A 21,940-nucleotide genomic window follows, 5' to 3' on the forward strand; every position below is an offset into this window, starting at 1 on the left:
CTTGACACCCATCAAGGACAGATCCGGAGCGGGAACCTGAACCCTACCCAGTCCAGAGGGGCCACGAGCTGCCCGCTCAGGGGCTGCTCCTCCGAGGGCGACGCTTGAGTGATGTCCCGCAGGCGAGCGCCCATCCCCATCTTGAACCAGGGCAGGAGCCTCTCCCCGTTGAACGAGGCTCTGGTGTAAACCAGGATGGGGACCTCATCGTCAGCGCTGAAAAACGCCACCCGGCCCCCTTCATAGTCCAGGGACACCCGGATCCTGCTGGGGAGGGGGCTCGGGCGCGGGCTGGCGCGGGGGGACGTGAGGGAGTGAAAAGCCTCCAGCGCCCAAACCCCCTCCTTGGGCGTGAGGCTCAGGGGTCCCTTCCTCGGGATGGATGCTCGGGCCACCCCCAGCGCCCAGACCCCCCCCTGCCCCACGGCCACCTCCCAGAAGTGCCTCCCCGAGGTGAAGCCGGGCTGCCCCAGCACGCAGGGCTCGTAGTCGAACCTCCCTGGGGTGTCCTGCACGTCCCGCTGCCGGAGGTGGCCTCGCGCTTCCTTGTGGTCCTCGGAGATGCGGAGGTTGGGGTGAGCCGTGGAGGGGTCCAGGGTCACGTTGGCTGCGGGACAAGGGAGGGGATGGTTTTATCCCTCCCTGCATCCCAGCGTCTGGATGCTGCACGAGGGGCATGGACAGGGCTGGGGCTACCCTTGGGATGCTCCAGGGTGGAAGGGGAAGGAGGAGAGGACAAAGGATGGAGCACAGGGAGGGGATGGTGGGAGGGCCATGGGGAGGGAAGGGGAAGCACAAGTGCTCTTCCTTTCTTTGGGTCCCAGGGGGGCATTTGGCTTTAGCAGGACCATATCCCATCCCCTGGGTACACCAGGGTGCTGTCACCCTTCCTCTGCTTCGTCGTTATCCCATGGGAATCTCTCCCAAAAGCCAAACCCACCCTCTGCCACCGACTTACTTGGCTCCTGCAGTTTAAACATCAGGCTGTCTGAAGAGGAAAGAGATTTCAGAGCATCAGGTTTAGGGGCCAAAGCGGCTTCGTCCTACAGGGTTGGGATGGGGGGAGCAGCTAATGGGAGACTTGGAGAGGGGGGAATACTGAAGGGGTGAGGGTTGGGTGGTGCAAGGCTCTGGGGGACCTGCTCTGGTGCAGGAATTGGGGCTGGGATCACTCCACACCTCTCCCAAAGCCCCAGACCCCCCCTGGCCAAGCTGGAGCCCCCTCCAGCGCACACTGCAAGGGGGTTCTGCCCTTCTTGTCCCACCCTCTCCCTGGCTTTGAGCTCTGATGTCCATGGGCACACATGAACTGCGATTTTCCCACCGCTTGGAGCTGATGGGAACAACCAGGAATTTGCTTTTCATATGAGACATGGGAGAGAAGGAGCCTCCTTTGCTGAGCTTGTTCTTCTCTTCTCCCCCCGTTTTGCCCCAGGACAAGCTCCCCGTGTCCTCCTCTGGGTAAACCCCTCTGCATTCACCCACCGCGGTTCCTGGTGGGTTCTGCCTTAGCAGCAAACACAAACCCGGTGTCCCCCAGCACCCAAAGCACCACCCCAGCCCCCAGCCCCGCTCCGTACCTTGGCACCTCCTCAAGGTGCCCCTCACCAGGGCGTTTCTCTGCACAAAGTCCTCGAGTCTCCTTTCCAGATGGGAGGAGATCTCTGCCGGGGGGTTGAACTTCATCATCTCACAGCTGGAAAGAGCAAAACCCACGCGTGAGACGCCCCGTTCCCATCAAACGGTGCGGGAGAAGCCATGGGACGGGCTGAGGATACTCATCCAGGAGCACATAAAGCCTCCCTTTGCCCTGACCCTTCTCTTTGCAGTTGCTTTCCCCCAGGGCCATCACTGGAGGGATGTTTCTGAGCACAAAGCCCATGGTGCTACCACCGCATCCACGTGGATTGAAACCCCGACCTCAGCGTTCCCTCAGCAGAGCGAGGAGGAGCCACGTTACCTCTCCAAGAGCCTTCTGATGTCCTAAAGGTGGGAAGATAGAGGAGACACGGTTGGGGAAGAGGAACGATGGGTGTTGTGTCTTCTATGAGTTCTTATAGCCCGTGGGGTGACCCCCGCCTGCAGCAGTGCCCCATAGGGATGAATGGGGTGTGAGGCTCCTGTCCCCACCTGCAGGAAGCGGCTCGGGGGCTGCTGGAACGTCCCCTCCATCTCCCACAGGAGGGTGTCAAGGTGGGACATCTCCTCGGAGACCTTGGCCGCTGCGTCCTTGTGCGCCCCAGCGACGGCGCGCTCCAGCTGCGCCAGCTCGGCCAGCACGAACCGCTCCTGCTCCCGCAGGAAGCGCTGCAGCTGATGGAACTCACCCACCAGCCTCTTCCCTTCGCTCCGGGTCCTGTCCTGCCCGGGGCGAAAGTGGGGGTTAGAGGGGTAGAGACCCCCGCCATGCGCGGTGCGAGCTCCCTATGGCTCCGAACAGCGGCACAAGCATCCCTGGAGGATCACTCGTTCGTCCTTCCATTCCCATCCGTGTCACATCCCCGCCCTGTGGGGCTGCAACAACCCCAAGAGGAATCATAGAAGGCTCAGGAGAAGCTCTAAAGGATGGGCGGGAGATGATGGAGCTGCAGAAACACCCCACAGGGTCCAAGGAAAGCAGATCAGGGCTTCAAGGTTGGTCTCAGGGTACCGCGTCCTCAGTGATGCTCGGTGCAAAATGCCTTGCTGTGGGTTTGGGACTGTGCAGGAGGCTTTGCTTGGAAGCAAACCCAAAAGATGGGCTCTGCCAGAGGGAGATTTATGGGATATAGGGGGAAACCTCTCCCAGCCATGTCTCCGTACGAGCCATGGGGCTGTTTGCCCCCAGCTCCCTCTCAGTGTTATCAGCCCAGCGCAGCCGATGCGACACCCCAGCAGATAACGTGGGGCTTGGCCGGAGCCCAGAGCAAAGGGCTCAATGCTCTACATAGCAAACACACGGGATCTGGCCTCAAAACACGGGGGGACCCACACTGAGGCTCCCCGTGGGGGCACCCACCAGGTACGTGCTCCTCCTGCCTCCGGCTTTCCTGCTTTCCAGGTACTTTTCCCTCTCCTCCCTCTGAGCCTGCAGGCAGGTCAGGATTTCTTCCTGGGGACAAAGAACAGATGCTCTTGGAGGGACTTTTCCCACTGGAATCACTTCTTGCCCTTGTCTCCCATGGGAAAGGCTTTGCCTGGACACTGGTTCCTCCACACGGAGCAAAGCCAAGAGGAGGAGGAGGAGGATGAAGGTCCACAAGTGGCCACTGCAAGGAAAGAGCAAAACACCTTCAGCAGCAGACGAGGCCTGGGAGAGCGAGATAAGCGCAGGGGGGGATTTCCCTCGGGAACACTCTCGTCCTCCCCACATTGCTCTGGGGTAAATATCTGTGGATTCAGGAGTCCTCAATGGGTTTATTCGGTGTGTGGTTTGTGACGGTGCTTTTGGAACCCAGGGAATCCTTCAGCAGCATCATGCAGGGAGGAGTTCCTCACGTTAACACGGTGCTGGACATCTCAGGGTGTTCTGTGGAGAAGGGGTTTGGAGCAGCAGGAAAACAAGGGGAAGAGACAGGGAAAAGTTGCGTCTTTGTATTGAAACTAAAGAAATAGGGAATGAGGGAATAAATATGTAAAATTGGCCTCAATAACTGATGTATGCGTGTTTATAAAGGGGATAAAATGAATTATTGGGCATTTTTACACGTTTGGGGTGTTTATCAGTGTCAGTCTTCCAGCTGAGTCAAGCCAACAGCAGAATTCCAAGCGGAAAAGGCTGGAGAAGGGACTTTTCGCCTTCTCCCCGTTGGCAAAGGTGAACGAATCCAAGCGGGGAGAACCCGATGGGACCACTGCAAACCCCCAAAACCCAACGGGGAGCCCCCAAAACTGCCCTTCCAGGCCTGGAATCCGTGGATTTGTGGGGCTTTTACCTTATACTTCTGTGCAGCCTCTTCAATGGGGACCACGCTGTGGCCGCGGTGGGCGCGGGACCGGTCGCACACCACGCAGATGGGCTCCAGGTCCTCCGTGCAGAAGAGCTTCAGGGCCTCCTGGTGCTGCCCGCAGAGGGTCTCCCACCCTCCTCCTCCTCCTCCTCCTCTTCCTGCGCTTCCTCCCGGGCTCATGGTGCGGGCGATGAGCGCGATGTTGGCCAGTTCGCGGCTGGGTCGGAAGCTGCGCTGCGGAGCCGGTTGCCGGCACTGGGGGCAGGAGAAGGGCGCTTCCAGCCCTTCCCAGCAGCGGGAGATGCAGCCGCGGCAGAAGTTGTGTCCGCAAGGGATGGAGACGGGGTCCTGGAAGTAACTGAGGCAGATGGAGCAGGAGGTTTCGCTGCGCAGGGTGTCCGCGGGGCTCTGGGCAGCCATGGCTCTGCAATGGGATGAGCAGGGATGTGCCTCCTTCTGCTGCGGGTGCCAGTGGGGAAATCAGCTCCCAACAGAGGGAATGGTGTGGAGGGGAGCGATGCTTCCCCTCGCCTCCCCTTGGCTTGGGTTCAGCTGGTTTGGAGCCAGATGTGAGCGGGCAGATAGCACAGGGAAGGGCAGGGCTGCGCCAGCGCGGCACAGATCCCATCGAACTCCCGGTGGGATAAACCCCCTGCGCCGGGACCAGCCATGGAGCAGCACTTCAGGGTCTTTACACTGACACATCCACGCATCGTCTCTCTTCCCTTTCTCTGCATGTGCTCCAGCCAGGCAGTCTCTGGTTTCAGGAATCAAAGCTTTGCTTTCCTCTTGGGAAGCTGCAGGAAGCGAATGACTCAGCACCAAAAACACCCATTCCCATGGGAGAAGTGCTTCAGGCACCCCAGGATGAGCGCTCTGCCCCTGCTCAGGCACCAGGATTGGACCCATCCCCAAAGGCTTTTGGTTGAGATGCTCTTAGAGACCTTTGGAATGTGTGTGGAGAGAAAAGTAATAGAAATAAAGGTAAAAAAAAAAAAAACAAGCGCCCAACGTGGGGCTCGAACCCACGACCCTGAGATTAAGAGTCTCATGCTCTACCGACTGAGCTAGCCGGGCTGCCTCACGGGAGTTATCCGGCCCCCGGCAGTCCCCCGGGGATCGCGCAGGGATCGGGATCGGGATCCTCACGGTCCCGGGGGACTCGTTCCCCGCTGCCCGCCGCGGGAGGGGGCGTTTGAGGCGTCGAAACGTGACCGTGAAGACGGGAAAGTAAAACCAAGGCAGAAAGAGAGGCAAAAAGCGAGTGTTTCTGCCCGGTTTCGAACCGGGGACCTTTCGCGTGTGAGGCGAACGTGATAACCACTACACTACAGAAACGCGGTGCCATAGAGGGTCCCTCCGAGGCGCTACGAGCGTGCGGCCGCCCCGGAAGCCCCGCCGGGGGGGATCCGGTGTGGGGGGCAGAGCCCGGTGAGGTGAAGGGGCAACAAAAAGCGATTTGGGGTGAATTATAAAGGTTTAAGGTCGGCTGAAGCGGGACTCGAACCCGCGATCATCGCGTTGTGGCTCTGGCGCTCTACCCACGGCGCCAGGCGGGCTGCGGAAGCCACGCCCACCCTCCGTGTGCGTGCGTGTGGGGGGGCAGTCCTCCAAGAGCACCGAGTTGCGTGGGCAGACAAAGCCCTCCGGCAGCAACGCGGAAGCGAGCGCGCCGTTTCCTTGGCAACACTTCCGGCCGTGCTCTCCTAAAGGGGCGGAAGGCGGAAGCAGCGCGGCGGTTCCCGTCGGGTGTACCATAGAGAGGAGCCGCGGCGGCAGCGGCTGGGGCGGGCCAGAGCGGCGGCGGCGGCACGGCGGCGGCTAGAGCGGCGCTTCCGGGAGCGGCGGGGAGGACCGGGAGGAGGAGGAGGAGGAGGAGGAAGAGGAGGCCGCGGGGTCCTTATGGCGGCCCCGTCGCGGGGCTGCGGGTCGCGGCTGGACCCGGTGGAGACGCTGCAGGAGGAGGCGATCTGCGCCATCTGCTTGGATTACTTCGTGGAGCCGGTGTCCATCGGGTGCGGGCACAACTTCTGCCGCCGCTGCATCGCGCAGCTCTGGGGGGGCGCGGACGGGGCGGCCCCGGAGGAGGAGGAGGACGAGGAGGAGGAAGAGGAGGAAGAGCTGGAGGTGGTGGAGGAGGAGGAAGAGGAGGAGGACGATGAAGGCGCCGAGGAGGAGGAGATGTGGAGCGAAGAGGAGGACCCCGCGCTCTGGGGGGACCCCGCGGAGGAGGCGGGGATGTGGGGCGGGGAAGGGCAGTACCCGGGGGAGGAAGAGGAGGATGAGGATGTGATGGAGGAAGACGTCGAGGAGGAGGAGGAGGAGGAGGAAGAAGAAGAGGAGGAAGAGGAGGAGGAAGAGGCTCAACCGCGGCGCCTCCAGCCCTTTACGTGCCCCCAGTGCAGGAAAAGCTTCTTCCAGCGGAGCTTCCGCCCCAACCTGCAGCTGGCCAACATGGTGCAGATCATCCGGCAGCTCCACCCGCACCCGCAGCGCGGCCCCGGGCCCGGCCCCGGCCCCGCGGGGGGAGCCGCCGCCGCCGGCCGCTGCGAGAAGCACCAGGAGCCGCTGAAGCTGTTCTGCGAGGTGGATGAAGAAGCCATCTGCGTGGTGTGCCGCGAGTCCCGCGGGCACAGGCACCACAGCGTGCTGCCCCTCGACGAGGTGGTGCAGGACTACAAGGTAACGGGGAATGGGGCTGGGGATGGGGCCAGGATGGGTGGGAATGGGGGTGGGGATGGGGCTGGGAGTGGGGCTGCGGGTTGGGATGGAGAGGTTGGGAATGGGGCGGGAATGGGGGTGGGAATGGGGCCAGGATGGGGCTGCGGGTTGGGATACAGAGGTTGGGAGTGGGGCTGGGAGTGGGGCCAGGATGGGGCTGGGAATGGGGTGGGAAGGGGGCAGGGATGGGGTGGGAATGGGGGGGGGAATGGGGTGAGAATGGGGCTGGGAAGGGGGTAGGAATGGAGTGGGGGTGGGTATGGGGTGGGAATGGGCCGGAATGGGGCTGGAATAGGGGTGGGAATGGGGCAGGAATGGAGGTGGGAATGGGGCTGCGGGTTGGGATAGGGTGGCTGGGAATGGGGCTGGAATGGGGGTAGGAATGGAGGTGGGAATGGGGCTGGGAATGGGGCAGCGGGTTGGGATGGAGAGGCTGGGAATGGGTAGGAAATAGGGTGAGAATGGGGTTGGGAATGGGGCTGGAATGGAGGTGGGAATGGGGCTGGGAGTGGGGCTGCAGGTTGGGATGGAGAGGTTGGGAATGGGGCCAGGATGGGGCTGGAATGGGGCTGGGAATGGGGCCGCAGGTTGGGATAGGGAGGGTGGGAATGGGGCTGGAATAGGGGTGGGAATGGGGCTGGGAATGGGTAGAGAATGGGCCAGGAATGGAGCTGGGAATGGGGCAGGAATGGGGCTGTGGGTTGGGATGAGGTGGTTGGGAATGGGGCCGAGAACGGGGCTGTAGGTTAGGATAGGGAGGTTGGGAATGGGGCGGGAATGGGGCTAGAATGGAGTAGGAATGGGGCCGAGAATGGGGCTGCGGGTTGGGATAGGGAGGTTGGGAATGGGGCAGGAGTGGGGTGGGAATAAGGCAGGAATGGGGTGGGAATGGGGCTGCGGGTTGGGAATGGGGCTGGGAATGGGTAGGGAATGTGGTGGGAATGGGGCTGCGGGTTGGGATAAGGAGGTTGGGGTGGGAATGGGGCTGCAGGTTGGGATAGGGAGGTTGGGAATGGGGCTGGAATGGGGCTGCGGGTTGGGATGGAGAGGTTGGGAATGGGACTGGCAATGGGGCTGTGGGTTGGGATGCAGAGGTTGGGAATGGGGCAGGAATGGGGCTGGCAATGGGGCTGTGGGTTGGGATGCAGAGGTTGGGAATGGGGCTGGCAATGGGGCAGGAATGGGGCTGGAATGGGGCTGTGGGTTGGGCTGGGGAGGTCGGGAATGGAGCCATTCCCATAAGGAAGGGGTGAGCCCCGGTTCCCAGCCCTTCCCCAGGGATGCGGTGGGAATGCCCATGAGGAGCCTTCCCCGGCTCCTCCAGCAGGTCCCATCCTGCAGGACAGGAATGGGGCTGTCCCAGAGCAGCCGCTGCTCCCGCTGTGCCTTATCCCGTTGGAATTGCAGCCCCTGCAGATGGGGGGTGGGAAGGGGAAGGATGGGGATGGGGCGACCCAAGGGAGGGAATTCCTGAGCCGGAGCTTTTCCCGCAGAACAAGCTCCAGGGTCACCTGGAGCCGCTGAAGAAGAAGCTGGAGCTGGTGCTGAAGCAGAAATCCAGCGAGGAGGAGAAGATCACGGAGCTGAGGGTGAGATCCTGGGGGATCTGTGCCGGATCCATGTGAGATCTGTGTGAGATCCTGTGGGATCCGTGCCGGATCCATGTGAGATCTGTGTGAGATCCTGTGGGATCCGTGCCGGATCCATGTGAGATCTGTGTGAGATCCTGTGGGATCCGTGTGGAATCCATGTGAGGTCCATGTGGAATCCATGTGGGATCCGTGTGAGATCTCTGTGGGGTCCATGTGAGATCCATGTGGGATCCGTGTCGGATCCATGCCCAGCTCCCATTTCTTGGCCTTCCACCTGCTGCTTCCCTATGGGATGAGAGCTCAGTGATGGGGGGAGCTGCTTCCCTATGGAATGAGAGCTCAGTGACGGGGGGGGAGGCAATTCCTATGGGATGATCTCAACGATGGGGGTTTGAGCCTCTTCCCTATGGAATGAGACCTCAATGATGCGGATTTGAGCTGCTTCCCTTTGGTGGTGGAGGTTTGAGCCTCTTCCCTATGGAATGAGACCTCAGTGATGCGGATTTGAGCCACTTCCCTATGGAATGAGACCTCAATGATGCGGATTTGAGCTGCTTCCCTTTGGTGGTGGGGGTTTGAGCCACTTCCATATGGGATGAGGGCTGAATGATTGGGATTTGAGCCACTTCCCTATGGAATGAGACCTCAATGATGTGGATTTGAGCCACTTCCCTGTGGAATGAGACCTCAATGATGCAGATTTGAGCCTCTTCCCTATGGAATGAGACCTCAATGATAGGGATTTAAGCTGCTTCCCTTTGGTGGCGGAGGTTTGAGCCACTTCCCTATGGAATGAGAGCTCAGTGATAGGGAAGAGCCGCTTCCCTATGGAATGAGAGCTCAGTGATAGGGAAGAGCCGCTTCCCTATGGAATGAGAGCTCAGTGATAGGGGAGAGCCGCTTCCCTATGGAATGAGAGCTCAGTGATAGGGAAGAGCCGCTTCCCTATGGAATGAGAGCTCAGTGATAGGGGAGAGCCGCTTCCCTATGGAATGAGAGCTCAGTGATAGGGGAGAGCCGCTTCCCTATGGAATGAGAGCTCAGTGATAGGGGAGAGCCGCTTCCCTATGGAATGAGAGCTCAGTGATAGGGGAGAGCCGCTTCGCTATGGAATGAGAGCTCAGTGATAGGGGAGAGCCGCTTCCCTGTGGAACGAGAGCTTAGCGATGTGGGTTTGAGCCACTTCCCTATGGGATGAGACCTCAATGATGGGATTTGAGCCGCTTCCCTTTGGTGGTGGGGGTTTGAGCCACTTCCCTATGGGATGAGAGCTCAATGATGGGGCTTTGAGCCACTTCCTTATGGGATTAGAGCTTCATAACGGGGGGCAGCTGCTTCCCTATGGAATGAGAGCTCAGTGGTAGGGGAGAACCTCTTCCCTATGGGATGAGAGCTCAATGACGGGGATCGGAGCCACTTCCCTTTGGTGGCGGCGTTTTGAGCCACATCCCTATGGGATGAGGGCTCAGTGACGGGGGTTTGACCCGCTGTGCTGTGGGATGAGGGCTCAGTGCTGGGGGGAGCCGCTTCCCTATGGAGTTAGAGCTCAATGACAGGAGGGGGGGAGCCACTTCCTATGGGATGATGTCAGTGATGTGGGTTTGAGCCGCTTCCCTCTGGGATGAGGGCTCAATGACGGGGGTTTGAGCTGCTTCTCTATGGGATTAGAGCTCAATGGCGGGGGTTTGAGCCGCTTCCCTATGGAATGAGAGCTCAGCGCCGGGGGGTGCCGCTTCCCTATGGGATGAGGGCTCAGCGCCGGGGGGAGCCGCTTCCCTATGGGATGAGGGCTCAGCGCCGGGGGGAGCCGCTTCCCTATGGGATGAGGGCTCAGTGACGGGGGTTTGACCCGCTGTGCTGTGGGATGAGGGCTCGGCGCCGGGGCCGCCGCGTCCCTGCGGGCTCGGTGTGTCCCCCCCCCGCGCTGAGGCCGCCTCCCGCCCGGTCCAGGCGCGGATGCAGCTGGAGATGCAGGAGCTGGAGGCGGATTTCGAGCGGCTGCACCAGTTCGTGCTGGGCGAGCAGGTGGCGCTGCTGCGGCAGCTGGAGGAGCGCTACGAGGCGCTGCTGCGGCGCCAGAGCGGCAACGTGCGGCTGCGGCAGGAGCAGAGCGCGGCGCTGCGCCGCCTGCTGGCCGAGGCGCACGCCAAGAGCCGGCAGGACGGGCTGCAGCTCCTGCAGGTGCCGCCTGCCCCCGCCAGAGGGCGACAGCGGGGGGGGCGCCCCACGGCGTGTGCGCCAAGGGGGGGGGGAGAGGGGGGGATGGGAGGGGGGTGGGGGGGTTCTTGGGGGGACGGGGGATGGGGGAGGGGTGTTGGGGGGAGGGGGGGTTGGAATGGGGGTTCTTGGGGGGAGGAGGGGGTGGGATGGGGGGTTCTTGGGGTTCCTGGGGGGAGGAGAGGATGGGATGGGGGTTCCTGGATAGAGGAGAGGGTGGAATGGGGGGTTCTTGGGGGAGGAGAGGGTGGAATGGGGGGTTCTTGGGGGGGGGGGGGGATGGAATGGGATGGGAGGTTCCTGGGGGGAAGGGAGGGTGGGATGGGGGGTTCATGGGGGGAGGGGATGATGGGATGGGGGGTTCTTGGGGGGAGGGGGGCATGGGGTGGGGGGTTCATGGGGGGGTGGGATGGGGGGGTCTTGGGGGGAGGGGGGGATGGGATGGGGGGAGGTTCTTGGGGGGAGGAGGGGTGGGATGGGGGGTTCTTGGGGGGAGGGGGGGATGGGAGGAGTGGTGCCTGAGGGGGGGGGGGGGATGGGGGTGCCTGGGGGGAGGAGGGGATGGAATGGGGGGTTCCTGGGGGGGAGGAGAGGATGGAGGAGAGGTGCTGGAAAGGGTTTTCCTAAAGGGGTTTGGGGCAGAGAGCTGGGATGGGGGTTCCTGGGGCTGCTGGATGGAGGAGAGGGTGGAATGGGGGGTTCTTGGGTGGAGGAGGGGATGGAATGGGGGTTCCTGGGTGGAGGAGGGGATGGGATGGGGGGTTTTGGGGTTCCTGGGTGCAGCCAGGCTGGAGGCGAGGAGCGGAGCGGGGAGCTCGGAGCAGCTTCCAAGGGGCTGTGGGGAGGGATCCCGGGATGAGGGTGCTGGGTTCAGTTCCGGGGGAACCCAGCTCGGCGCTGAGGGAGCTCTTCATGGGGTGCCCCAGGAGCTGGGAACGCTCCATCCCTGCCCTTGGGAAGGGTGATCCTGAGGCCAACCCATTCCCTGATTGTGAGGGACGGGATTCTCCCGCTCTTCCCTGATCTCCCTTCTCTTTCCCTTCGTTTCCCACCCGGATTCCTCCTTTTCCAGGACATCAAAGGCACCTTCATCAGGTCAGTCGCTTCCCGTTGCTCTGAAGGCCCGTCGCAGCCTGGCTCTGGGCGCTCTCCCAATGGGTGTTCCCTGCTCCCAGCGCTCAATCCCGCTTTTCCTTTCCCCCTTCCCAAGATGTGAGAACATCCAATTCCAGGAGCCCGAGATGGTGCCTGTGGACGTGGGCAAGAAACATCGGAATTACTTCCTGCAGGACGTGGTGATGAGGAAGATGGAGAAGGTCTTCGGCAAGGTCCCGCGAGGTGAGCGCGCGGGAGGCTCCTGCATCCATAGGGATGCTGGCATTCCCGCCCGCTCCCGTCCTGGAGCTGGGAGGCACGGGGGGGTCTGAAGGGCTGAAATGGGGAGTTAAAGGGGAGGGATTTGGGGGGTGAAGTAGGAAGTTTGGGGTAAAAGGAGGAATTTGGGGGTTAAAAAGGAGGAAATTTGGGGGTAAAAGGAAGAATTTGGGGGGTAAAGGGAAATCTGGGGGTTAAAGGGGGGAAACTTGAGGTTAAAAAGGAGGAAATTTGGGGGTAAAAGGAGGAATTCTGAGGGCAAAAAGAGAAAATTTGGGGATTTGATGGAGGAAATTTGGGGGTAAAGGGAAATTTGGGGATTAAAGGGGTAAATTTGGGGGTAAAAGGAAGAGATTGGGGATTTGGTGGAGGAAATTTGGGGGTAAAGAGAAATTTGGGGTTAAAAAGGAGGAAATTTGGGGGTAAAAGGAGGAAATTTGGGGATTAAAGGAAGAAATTTGGGGATTAAAGGAGGAAATTGGGGATTAAAGGAGGAAATTTCGGGATTTGATGGAGGAAATTTGGGGTTAAAAAGGAGGAAATTGGGGTTAAAGGGAGAAAATTTGGGGATTTGATGGAGGAAATTTGGGGTTAAAGGGAGGAAATTGAGGATTAAAAGAGGAAATTTGGGGTTAAAGAGAGGAAACTTGGGGATTAAAGGAAGAAATTTAGGGTTAAAGGGAGGAAATTGGGGATTTGATGGAGGAAATTTGGGATTAAAGGAAGCAATTGGGGATTAAAGGAGGAAATTTGGGGTTAACAGGAGGTAATTTGGGGCTAAAGGGAGGAAATTTGGTGTTAAAAGGAAGAAATTGGGGATTTGATGGAGGAAATTTGGGGATAAAGGGAAATTTGGGATTAAAAGGAGGAAATTTGGGGTTAAAAAGAAGAAATTGGGGATTAAAGGAGGGAATTTGGGGATTTGATGGAGGAAATTTGGGAGTAAAGGGAAATTTGGGGTTAAAGGGAGGAAATTTGGGGATTAAAGGAAGAAATTTGGGATTAAAGGGAGGAAATTGGGGGTAAAGGGAGGAAACTGGGGATTAAAGGTGGAAATTGGGGGTTAAAGGGAGGAAATTGGGGGTTAAAGGGAGGAAATTTGGGGATTAAAGGTGGAAATTTGGGGTAAAAGGAGGAAATTTGGGGTTAAAGGGAGAAAATTTGGGGATTAAAGGAGGAAATTGGTGATTAAAAGGAAGAAATTGGGGTTAAAGGAGGAAACTGGGGGTTAAAGGAGGAAATTTGGGGTTAAAGGGAGGATAATTGGGGATTTGATGGAGGAAATTTGGGGGTAAAGGGAAATTTGGGGTAAAAGGAGGAAATTTGGGATTAAAGGGAGGAAATTTGGGTTAAAAGGAGGAAATTTGGGGTAAAAGGAGGAAAGTGGGGGTTAAAGGAGGAAAGTGGGGGTTAAAGGAGGGCGCGGGGAGCACCGCAGTGACCCCCCCGTGTCCGTCGCCCGTAACCGGCCTTCGCGGTGCCCGCAGCGGCGGTGACGCTGGACCCGGCCACGGCGCACCCGCGCCTCAGCCTGTCCCTGGACCGGCGCAGCGTGCGCCTGGGCGAGCGGCGCCCGGAGCCTCCCGACGCCCCCAAGCGCCGCGCCTGGGAATTCTGCGTGCTGGGGGCGCCGGGCTTCAGCGCCGGGCGCCACTACTGGGAGGTGGAGGTGGGCGGCAGGAAGGGCTGGGCGCTGGGAGCCGCGCGGGAGCCGCCGCGCCGCAAGGAGAAGGCGCCGGGAGCGCAGCCCGAAGGCGAGATCTGGTGCGTCGGCACCGCCGGGAAGCGCTTCCAAGCGCTCACGGCCACGGAGCAAACGTTCCTGGCGCCGGGAGAACGGCCCCGCCGCTTCGGGGTCTACCTGGACTATGAGAGGGGGCAGCTCTGCTTCTACAACGCCGAGAGCATGAGCCACATCCACACCTTCAACGCCTCCTTCCGCGAGCGCATCTTCCCCTTCTTCCGCATCCTGGCCAAGGGCACCCGCATCAAGATCTGCGCCTGAGCCCGCGCTTTTCCCACCCCTTGGATCCTGGGTTGGGAGCTGGCACTGCTTTTCCTGCCCCCTGGATCCCGGGCTGGGAGCTGGCGCCACTTTTCCTGCCCCCTGGATCCCGGGCTGGGAGCTGGCGCCGCTTTTCCTGCCCTTTGGATCCTGGGTTGGGAGCTGGTGCCGCTTTTCCTGCCCCTTGATTCCATCTGGATCCTGCTTTGGGACCTGGCACCGCTTTTCCTGCCCCTTGGATCCCAGGCTGGGAGCTGGCACTGCTTTTCCTGTCCCTTGGACTCCATCCAGATCCCGGGCTGGGAGCTGGCGCTGCTTTTCCTGCCCCCTGGATCCCGGGCTGGGAGCTGGCACCACTTTTCCTGCCCCTTGGACTCCATCTGGATCCCAGGTTGGGAGCTGGCGCTGCTTTTCCTGCCCCTTGGATCCCAGGTTGGGAGTTGGTGTGGCTTTTCCTGCCCCTGGGATCCCAGTTCAGGATCCGGCGCTGCTTTTCCCACCCCTTGGATCCCGGGCTGGGAGCTGGCACCACTTTCCCTGCCCCTTGGGCTCCATCTGGATCCTGGTTTGGGACCTGGCGCTGCTTTTCCTGCCCCCTGGATCCCAGGTTGGGAGCTGGCACCGCTTTTGTTGCCCCTTGGACTCCATCCGGATCCCGGGTTGGGAGCTGGTGCCGCTTTCCCTGCCCCTGGGATCCCAGTTCAGGATCTGGCGCTGCTTTTCCCACCCCTTGGATCCTGGGTTGGGAGCTGGGACCGCTTTTCCCGCTCCTTGGATCCTGTTTGGGATCTGGCACCACTTGTCCTGCCTCTTGGATCCCGGGTTGGGATCTGGCACCGCTTTTCCTGCCCCTGGGATCCAGCTTTGGGAGCTGGCGCTGCTTTTCCTGGCCCTCTGATCCTGGGCTGGGATCTGGCACCACTTTTCCTGCCCCTCAGATCCCAGTTCAGGATCCGGCGCTGCTTTTCCTGCCCCTTGGGTTCTATCTGGATCCTGTTTGGGATCCAGCGCTGCTTTCCCTGCCCCTCAGATCCCGGTCTGGGATCTGGCGCTGCTTTTCCTGCCCCTTGGATCCCAGTTCAGGATCCAACGCTGCTTTTCCCGCCCCTGGGATCCCGTTTGGGATCTGGCGCTGCACTTCCCTTGCACCCACTTCCCTCCCGCTCCAGCTCCTCCCGGGATCCAAAGCCAGGCTGGGGATGGAATTGGGGATGGATCCACCTCGGAGGCAGTTTTCCTGCTGCCGGGAGCTCTCCCATTCCCAGCGGATGACATCCCGGTGGGATTCCACGTCGGGAAGCTCTTGGCTTCATTCCCAACCCACCTCCCATCCTCCTCCTCCCCAATTCCCATCGCTGGTTGCCCTGAGGATTCCTTTGGGATTCGCTTCCAACCATCCTCAGAGCGCGGCCGGTGTCCAGACCTGGAGTCTATCCCGCTTTTCCCTGCGGCATTCCCTGGTTTTGGGGTCTCCATCCCCATTCCCTCTCCTGGCACTTCTCCCACCTTCCTGCTCCTGTATTTATTTTTGCTGCCAGAATCTGCTCCCGAGATTCCAGCTCAATCCAGAGACTCCGGTTGTGGATTTTCCCTGGTTTTGTTGGTGGGGGTTGGTTCCTGGCGGCATTCCAGAGCTACTTCCAACTATTTTTGGCTAAAAAAATATGGGAATTAAATGGAGATTTAGTTTTATGAGATGTCAAATAATAAAGAGGAAGGTTGTAAATCCCTGCCTCGGCCTCTGTGACATCCCAACGGGAGCTTCCAGGATCCCAATTCCCAACAAATCCAGCTTTAATCGTGCCCTGGAGCTTGGGGCTTCCAAGGATCCGCTCCCGGATCCCTCCTTAAGCTCATCCCGACGGGATTTGGTCCAGCTCAAAGGCGCTGCCTGGACACGGCGCCCGAATCCCTTCAGCTCCACTTGGGAAAGAGCAACTTCCAACGCCAAATCCATAAGGAATGGCTACATGGGCCCCAATTCCACCTTAAATCCTTCCCTTGGGGAAGGAAAACCCCCTGGAGGAGACAAGGTGAGCAGCAATCCTTCTGGAATGAGCTAAAATCTGGGAATTGGGGGTGTGTGCCCACGTTTTTCCACAGTTTGGGAAGGAACCAGAGCCCTCCCGTTGGCTGGAAGGCCATGGAATGTGCTCCCTCCATCCCATCCCTCCCTCCCGGCTGCCTTGGAGCTTGGGGACAGCGCCTTTGGGAATGTGGAGGTGGGAATGCCGGGATCAGGCTGCGATCCAAGGAAGGAGCCTGGGACGGGAGACGAGGCGGTGGGAGCGCTGCTTTATTGGCATTCCCAGGAAACGGAGGCTCAGCGCGTCCCGATGGTCACCTGCCACACCCGCACCAGGTTATCCGTGTATCCCGCAAAGAGCGTCTGCGGAGGGAGGGAGAAGCGGGAAGTGAGACGGGAAGGGGGTCCCGGAGCCCTTCCTTAGGGAAGGAGGGAGGGATGACCCCAGGAGCGGAGCATCCCCCCATTCCCGGCGCTGGGAGAAGGGCCGGATCGTACCTGCCCATCGGCAGACCAGGCGAGGGACGTGCACTGCGGCGGCTCCGCTTTGCTGCTGGTGCTGATCACTTCCTGCTTCAGCTCATCCACGATGATTTTCCCTTCCAGATCCTACGGGATAAAAAGCAAGGAATGAAGGAGCCTGCAGGAGCCGGGATGCAGCTCCCGCCCTGGCATGAGGAGCGCTCAGAAACAGCCTCTGCTTTTCCACATGGATGCACTCGGATGGCATCAAGTGGTTCATCACGGCCCGCTGGACGGCAAGGTGTGTTCCCAATGGAATTCCATTGGGATCGGGACATACCCAGATCTTGATGCTGGGCCCGGTGGCGGCGCAGAGCCAGTAGCGGTTGGGGCTGAAGCACAGCGCGTTGATGATGTCCCCCCCATCCAAGGTGTACAAGTGTTTGCCCTCGTTCAGATCCCAAAGCATGGCCTGCCCATCCTGCGGGATACAGGGAAGTGCTGGGAAGCGTTGGGATGAGGCTGGGGGGGGGTGGGAATCCCGGGATCCCGAGTTTGGGCCCTACCTTTCCCCCCGAGGCGCAGAGGGAGCCATCGGGGGACACGGTCACCGTGTTCAGGTAACCCGTGTGCCCGATGTGGTTGGTCTTCAACTTGCAGTTGGCCAAATTCCACACCTGGAAAACAGGGAAAAGGGGTTCCCAGCTGCTCCTGCACCCCCCCACTTCATCCTGGGAATTCCAGCCTGGGATTGCGGGATCCCAACTGACCTTGACCAGCTTGTCCCAGCCGCAGGACACGATGATGGGGTTGCTGCTGTTGGGGGAGAAGCGGACGCAGGACACCCATTCCGAGTGGCTCTCATCCTGGGAAACGCCAACGGGATCGGGATCACCGTGAGGAAAACACGGATGGATCCTTCCCACCGCATCCGGGGGGGTGCAGGCTCAGACCCGGCGCTCCAAGGCTCTTCCCAACCTCTTTCATCGCCACCCAAGGGGTGATTCCCAACCCGCACGGGATGGGAAAGCACTCAAGCTTTTCCTTAGGGAATGGGACAGCTCACCTGCACCGTGTACTTGCAGACTCCCAAAGTATTCCAGAGCTTGATGGTTTTATCCCGGGAGCCCGACACGATCTGCCGGTTGTCGGAGGAGAAGGCGACGCTCAGCACGTCCTTGGTGTGACCCACGAAGCGCCGGGTGGTGGTGCCGCTGCAGGAAAACAGGGAATGCCGGGAAAACCAGGCCTAAATCCCACCCACCGGGGGGGAATGCGAGGGTTCGGGAAGCGAAACACCCCTTGGAGCGCTCTATGGCAGGGAGGGAGGGAACAATGGCATCGGGAGGAGGTTAGTCCACTGGGAATGCTGGGCTGAGATCCCAGGTTTCTCCTCTTCCTTCAGCCCTAAAGGGCTCCTCTCCTGTCATAATTGCAGGACGTGTCCTCAGATCCCGAAGGATCAGACACGAGTCGGGTCTAATCATCAGGAGAGGAGCCCCGAGCGCTGGGATTCAGGGATTCAGGGAATGGTTGGGCTTGGAAAGGGCCTTCAGCTCAGCCCCTTCCCATCCCTGCCACGGGGCCACCTTCCCTGGAGCAGGATTGCTCCAACGTGGCTTTGCTGGGATGGAGCATCCAAACCTTTTCTCCATGCAGCCCATCCCAGTGTCCCACCCCCTTCCTGGCGAACTTCCTTAAATCCAAGCAAAATTCCCCCTATTCCAGTTGAACCCCATCCCTGCAGGTCCCTCCCCACATCCCTGCATCCCCTTGGAGCCGCTCCGAGCTCCTCTCCTCCAACCCCATGTCCTCAGCCTGGATCCATAGGGAAGCTGCTCCAGCTCCGGATTTGCTCCAGGAGCTCCATATCCTTGCATTGAGGCCTCAGCACCACGCTCAGCACCAAGTGGGGCCCCACAGGAGCAGGATCCCCTCCTTGGAGCCGCTGCGAGGCAGGACCTCGCCTTTCCCTGGCTCCAAGTCCCTCTTGGCACAGCGGCACCCAACGGGGCCGGGTGGGGGTCCCGGGGCACCCTCTGGGGGGTGCTGGGACTCACGTGGTGAGGTCCCAAAGGCGCAGGGTGCCATCCCAGGAGCCCGAGAGGGCGAACTGCCCGTCCGAGGAGATGACGACGTCGCTGACGAAGTGCGAGTGGCCGCGCAGGGCGCGCTGCGGGATCCCGTAGTTGGTCTCGTCCCGCGTCAGCTTCCACATGATGATGGTCTTATCTATGGGGCAGAGTTGGGGGGGGAAGGAGGGGTTGGCTATGGGGGGGAGAAAGGGGGCAGCCCCCAAGTAATAGGGAGAGGGACCCCAAAAAGGGTGCCCGAGGGGGAGGTGGGTGCTGATGGGTTGTGGCTGATGGGGATGCGGGGTCCTGGCTTGAGGCGCGGGCTGGGGGGGATGTGGGGCACAGGGAGGGTACCGGGGGGCTGTCAATGGGATGTGGGGCACAGGGATGGCGTTAGGGGGCTGTCAGAGGGATGTGGGGCTACGGGGCACAGGCAGGGTACTGGGGGGCTGTCAGTGGGATGTGGGGCACAGGGAGGGTCTTGGGGGGCTGTCAGTGGGATGTGGGGCTGTGGGGCACAGGGACAGTACTGGGGGGCTGTCAATGGGATGTGGGGCACAAGGAGGGTACTGGGGGGCTGTCAATGGGATGTGGGGCTGTGGGGCACAGGGAGGGTATTGGGGGGCTGTCAATGGGATGTGGGGCACAAGGAGGGTATTGGGGGGCTGTCAATGGGATGTGGGGCTGTGAGGCACAGGGAGGGTATTGGGGGGCTGTCAATGGGATGTGGGGCACAGGGAAGGTATTGGGGAGCTGTCAATGGGATGTGGGGCTGTGGGGCACAGGCAGGGCCTTGGGGGCTGTCAGTAGGATGCGGGGCTGTGGGGCACAGGGAGGGTATTGGGGAGCTGTCAATGGGATGTGGGGCACAGGGAGGGTACTGGGGAGCTGTCAATGGGATGTGGGGCACAGGGAGGGTATTGGGGAGCTGTCAATGGGATGTGGGGCACAGGGAGGGTCTTGGGGGGCTGTCAATGGGATGTGGGGCACAGGAAGGCCTTTGGGGGGCTGTCAGTGGGATATGGGGCTATGGGGCACAGGGAGGGTATTGGGGGGTCTGTCAGTGGGATGTGGGGCACAGAGAGGGCTTTGGGGGGCTGTCAGTGGGATGTGGGGCTATGGGGCACAGGAAGGCCTTTGGGGGGCTGTCAGTGGGATATGGGGCTATGGGGCACAGGGAGGGTATTGGGGGGTCTGTCAGTGGGATGTGGGGCTGTCAGAGGGATGTGGGGCTATAGGGCACAGGCAGGAACTTGGGGGGCTGTCAATGGGCTGTGGGGCAGCCCATGGTCCCCTCTAACCCCCCCCTCCCGCGATGGTCTCGCCCCCTCCCCTTGCCCCCCCCCCCCCGCGGCCCGTTGGTGCCGCCCTGCGCGGCCTCACCGCGGGAAGCGGAGAGGATCATGTCGGGGAACTGCGGCGTGGTGGCGATCTGCGTCACCCAGCCATTGTGGCCCTTCAGCGTGCCCCGCAGCGTCATCTGCTCCGTCATGGCGGCGGCGGCACCGGCGATAGCGGCGGCGGATGGCGGCGGATGGCGGCGGATCCCCCCCGAGGCCGCGGCCGCGACGCGTCCGCCCTGTTACGCCGACACAGAAGGAAGAGGGAGATTTCCGGCGGAAGCGGAAGTAGGCGGTGGAGCTGTACGGCAACATGGCGGCGCGCAGAGAGGAGGAGAGGTATGGCGGCCTTCAGGGTGCTGTACGGAATGGAGGGAGGGCATAGGTAAAGCCTTGGGAGGGACCTTAAGGATCATCCTGTTCCAACCCCGTGCGACGAGTAGGGAGAATCACAACCAAATAAGGTAAAAAGTGGTGAGAAATGACCCCAAAGTGGTGAGAAATGACCCCAAAGTGATAAGAAATAACCCAAAGGGGTGAGAAATGATCCCAAAGGGGTGAGAAGTGCCCCCAAAGGGGTGAGAAATGACCCAAAGTGATAAGAAATGATCCCAAAGGGGCGAGAAATGATCCCAAAGTGATAAGAAATGATCCCAAAGTGGTGAGAAATGATCCCAAAGTGATAAGAAATAACCCAAAGGGGTGAGAAATGATCCAAAAGTGATGAGAAATGACCCAAAATGATAAGAAATGACCCCAAAGTGGTAAGAAATGATCCAAAAGTGATGAGAATTGACCCAAAATCATAAGAAATGACCCAAAGTGGTGAGAAATGACCCCAAAGTGGTGAGAAATGACCCAAAGTGATAAGAAATGACCCAAACTGGTGAGAAATGACCCCAAACTGGTGAGAAATGATCCAAAAGTGATGAGAATTGATCCAAAATCATAAGAAATGACCCAAAGTGGTGAGAAATGACCCCAAAGTGATGAGAAATGACCCAAAAGGGTGAGAAATGACCCCAAAGTGATGGAAAATAACCCAAAACGATAAGAAATGACCCTGAAGTGATAAGAAATGACCCCAAAGTGGTGAGAAATGACCCCAAAGTGGTGAGAAATGACCCCAAAAGCGGTAGGGCACATTTCCCGCTGGATAGGGCAGCTCCGGAGCAGCTCCCGCACCCCCTAAGGCACCCATGGGAGCTGCAGGCAGCTCCGGTTTACCCCTCCGGGGGAGGAGCCCGTTCCCGGGATGTCCATGTCCGGATCCCCGCGTTCCGCGGCGCTCGGAGCAGCTATAATTAGCCGGGACCCGCCCCAGCTCGGGTGTCCTGCCCGGGCCGCGGCCGCGGAGGGGCCCGGCGGCAGCTCCCGGTGAGTGTCCCCCCGCCGCGGGGCCGGCGGCAGCGCCGGGTGGGGCCCCCGATCCGGGCGGATCGGCCCCGGGGCAGCGGCAGGAACGGGGCACGGTGCGGGAGGAGCCCCCACGGGCGGGAGGGGTCCTGTGGAGGGGTCAGAAGGGATCAGGGGCAGAAGGGATCCTATAGAAGAAGGGATCCTGTAGAAAGAGGGATCCTATAGAAGAAGGAATTCTATAGAGGAAGGGATCCTATAGAAGGAGAGATCCTGTATAAGGAGGGATCCTATAGAAGGAGAGATCCTGTATAAGGAGGGATCCTATAGAAGGAGAGATCCTATAGAAGGAGGGATCCTGTATAAGAAGGGATCCTATAGAACAAGGGATCCTATATAAGGACGGATCCTATAGAAGGAGGGATCCTGTATAAGGAGGGATCCTATAGAAAGAGGGATCCTACAGAAGGAGGGATTCTATAGAAGAAGGAATCCTATAGAAGAAGGGATCCTATAGAAGGAGGGATCCTGTATAAGGAGAGATCCTGTATAAGGAGAGATCCTGTATAAGGAGGGATCCTATGGAAGAAGTCCTATAGAAGAAGGAATCTGATAGCAGAAGGGATCCTATAGAAGAAGGAATGCTATAGAAGGAGGGATCCTATAGAAGGAGGGATCCTGTAGAAGAAGAGATCCTATAGAAGAAAGGATCCTACAGACGAATCCAGCAGGATTCGGCGCTGGTTCCAGGGAGGTTTAGTGCACAGGATGAGGGGATGACGATGATTCCTCTGCCTGGTTTGAGGGGTTTAGGGAGAAGAATTCCGGCACGGAATCGGTGAA

The 21,940-nt window shown here is 59.9% G+C and overlaps 4 protein-coding genes and 2 non-coding genes across 13 annotated transcripts in view; 2 read left to right on the forward strand and 4 right to left on the reverse strand.

Moving 5' to 3' along the window:
* TRIM41 (tripartite motif containing 41) overlaps positions 1 to 15,564 on the forward strand; it is a 30,647-nt gene extending 15,083 nt beyond the window's left edge. Inside the window, exons 2-11 of one of the 8 annotated variants that reach the window (XR_003994866.1) lie at positions 5,803 to 6,611; positions 8,144 to 8,239; positions 10,193 to 10,423; positions 11,532 to 11,554; positions 11,670 to 11,797; positions 13,321 to 13,845; positions 14,195 to 14,270; positions 14,539 to 14,579; positions 14,784 to 14,817; positions 14,869 to 15,564. Coding sequence is in view for 2 of the 8 variants with exons in the window: in XM_030510813.1 (XP_030366673.1) it covers positions 5,832 to 6,611; positions 8,144 to 8,239; positions 10,193 to 10,423; positions 11,532 to 11,554; positions 11,670 to 11,797; positions 13,321 to 13,838 (1,776 nt within the window). In the remaining 6 variants the exon portion in view is untranslated. Of the gene's footprint in view, positions 1 to 5,802; positions 6,612 to 8,143; positions 8,240 to 10,192; positions 10,424 to 11,531; positions 11,555 to 11,669; positions 11,798 to 13,320; positions 13,870 to 14,024; positions 14,097 to 14,194; positions 14,278 to 14,311; positions 14,360 to 14,538; positions 14,580 to 14,783 lie in introns of those variants that run through there. The other 7 variants (XR_003994861.1, XR_003994864.1, XR_003994862.1 and 4 more) reach the window with 7 other exon arrangements.
* Positions 1 to 21,940, reverse strand: part of LOC115618887 (zinc finger protein RFP-like) — a 26,063-nt gene continuing 4,123 nt past the window's right edge. The window contains exons 2-9 of the mRNA XM_030510854.1: positions 21,502 to 21,506; positions 3,915 to 4,351; positions 2,999 to 3,091; positions 2,131 to 2,361; positions 1,961 to 1,983; positions 1,581 to 1,696; positions 959 to 988; positions 1 to 607 (exon numbers count right to left, since the gene is read on the reverse strand). Of these exons, the coding sequence (XP_030366714.1) occupies positions 12 to 607; positions 959 to 988; positions 1,581 to 1,696; positions 1,961 to 1,983; positions 2,131 to 2,361; positions 2,999 to 3,091; positions 3,915 to 4,349 (1,524 nt within the window). The 5' untranslated portion in view covers positions 4,350 to 4,351; positions 21,502 to 21,506 and the 3' untranslated portion in view covers positions 1 to 11. The remainder of the gene's footprint in view (positions 608 to 958; positions 989 to 1,580; positions 1,697 to 1,960; positions 1,984 to 2,130; positions 2,362 to 2,998; positions 3,092 to 3,914; positions 4,352 to 21,501; positions 21,507 to 21,940) is intronic.
* On the reverse strand, positions 4,934 to 5,006 carry TRNAK-CUU. The gene has a single exon. It is a non-coding gene; the product is annotated as a tRNA-Lys (tRNA).
* Positions 5,195 to 5,267, reverse strand: TRNAV-CAC. Its single transcript has one exon. It is a non-coding gene; the product is annotated as a tRNA-Val (tRNA).
* Positions 16,112 to 20,039, reverse strand: RACK1 (receptor for activated C kinase 1). The gene is made up of 8 exons (XM_030510838.1): positions 19,785 to 20,039; positions 18,387 to 18,558; positions 17,393 to 17,540; positions 17,097 to 17,192; positions 16,893 to 17,003; positions 16,667 to 16,807; positions 16,363 to 16,473; positions 16,112 to 16,227 (listed from the first exon to the last, which is right to left on the reverse strand). Exons 1-8 carry the CDS (start codon positions 19,891 to 19,893, stop codon positions 16,162 to 16,164), a joined length of 954 nt encoding a protein of 317 aa, XP_030366698.1. The 5' UTR covers positions 19,894 to 20,039; the 3' UTR covers positions 16,112 to 16,161.
* LOC115618870 (E3 ubiquitin-protein ligase TRIM7-like) overlaps positions 21,081 to 21,940 on the forward strand; it is a 16,452-nt gene continuing 15,592 nt past the window's right edge. The window contains exon 1 of the mRNA XM_030510823.1: positions 21,081 to 21,118. The gene's annotated coding sequence lies outside the window, so the exon portion shown is untranslated. The remainder of the gene's footprint in view (positions 21,119 to 21,940) is intronic.

The sequence above is a fragment of the Strigops habroptila genome, unplaced genomic scaffold, assembly GCF_004027225.2.
Source record: "Strigops habroptila isolate Jane unplaced genomic scaffold, bStrHab1.2.pri NC_044299.1_ctg1, whole genome shotgun sequence".
Lineage (NCBI taxonomy): Eukaryota > Metazoa > Chordata > Aves > Psittaciformes > Psittacidae > Strigops > Strigops habroptila.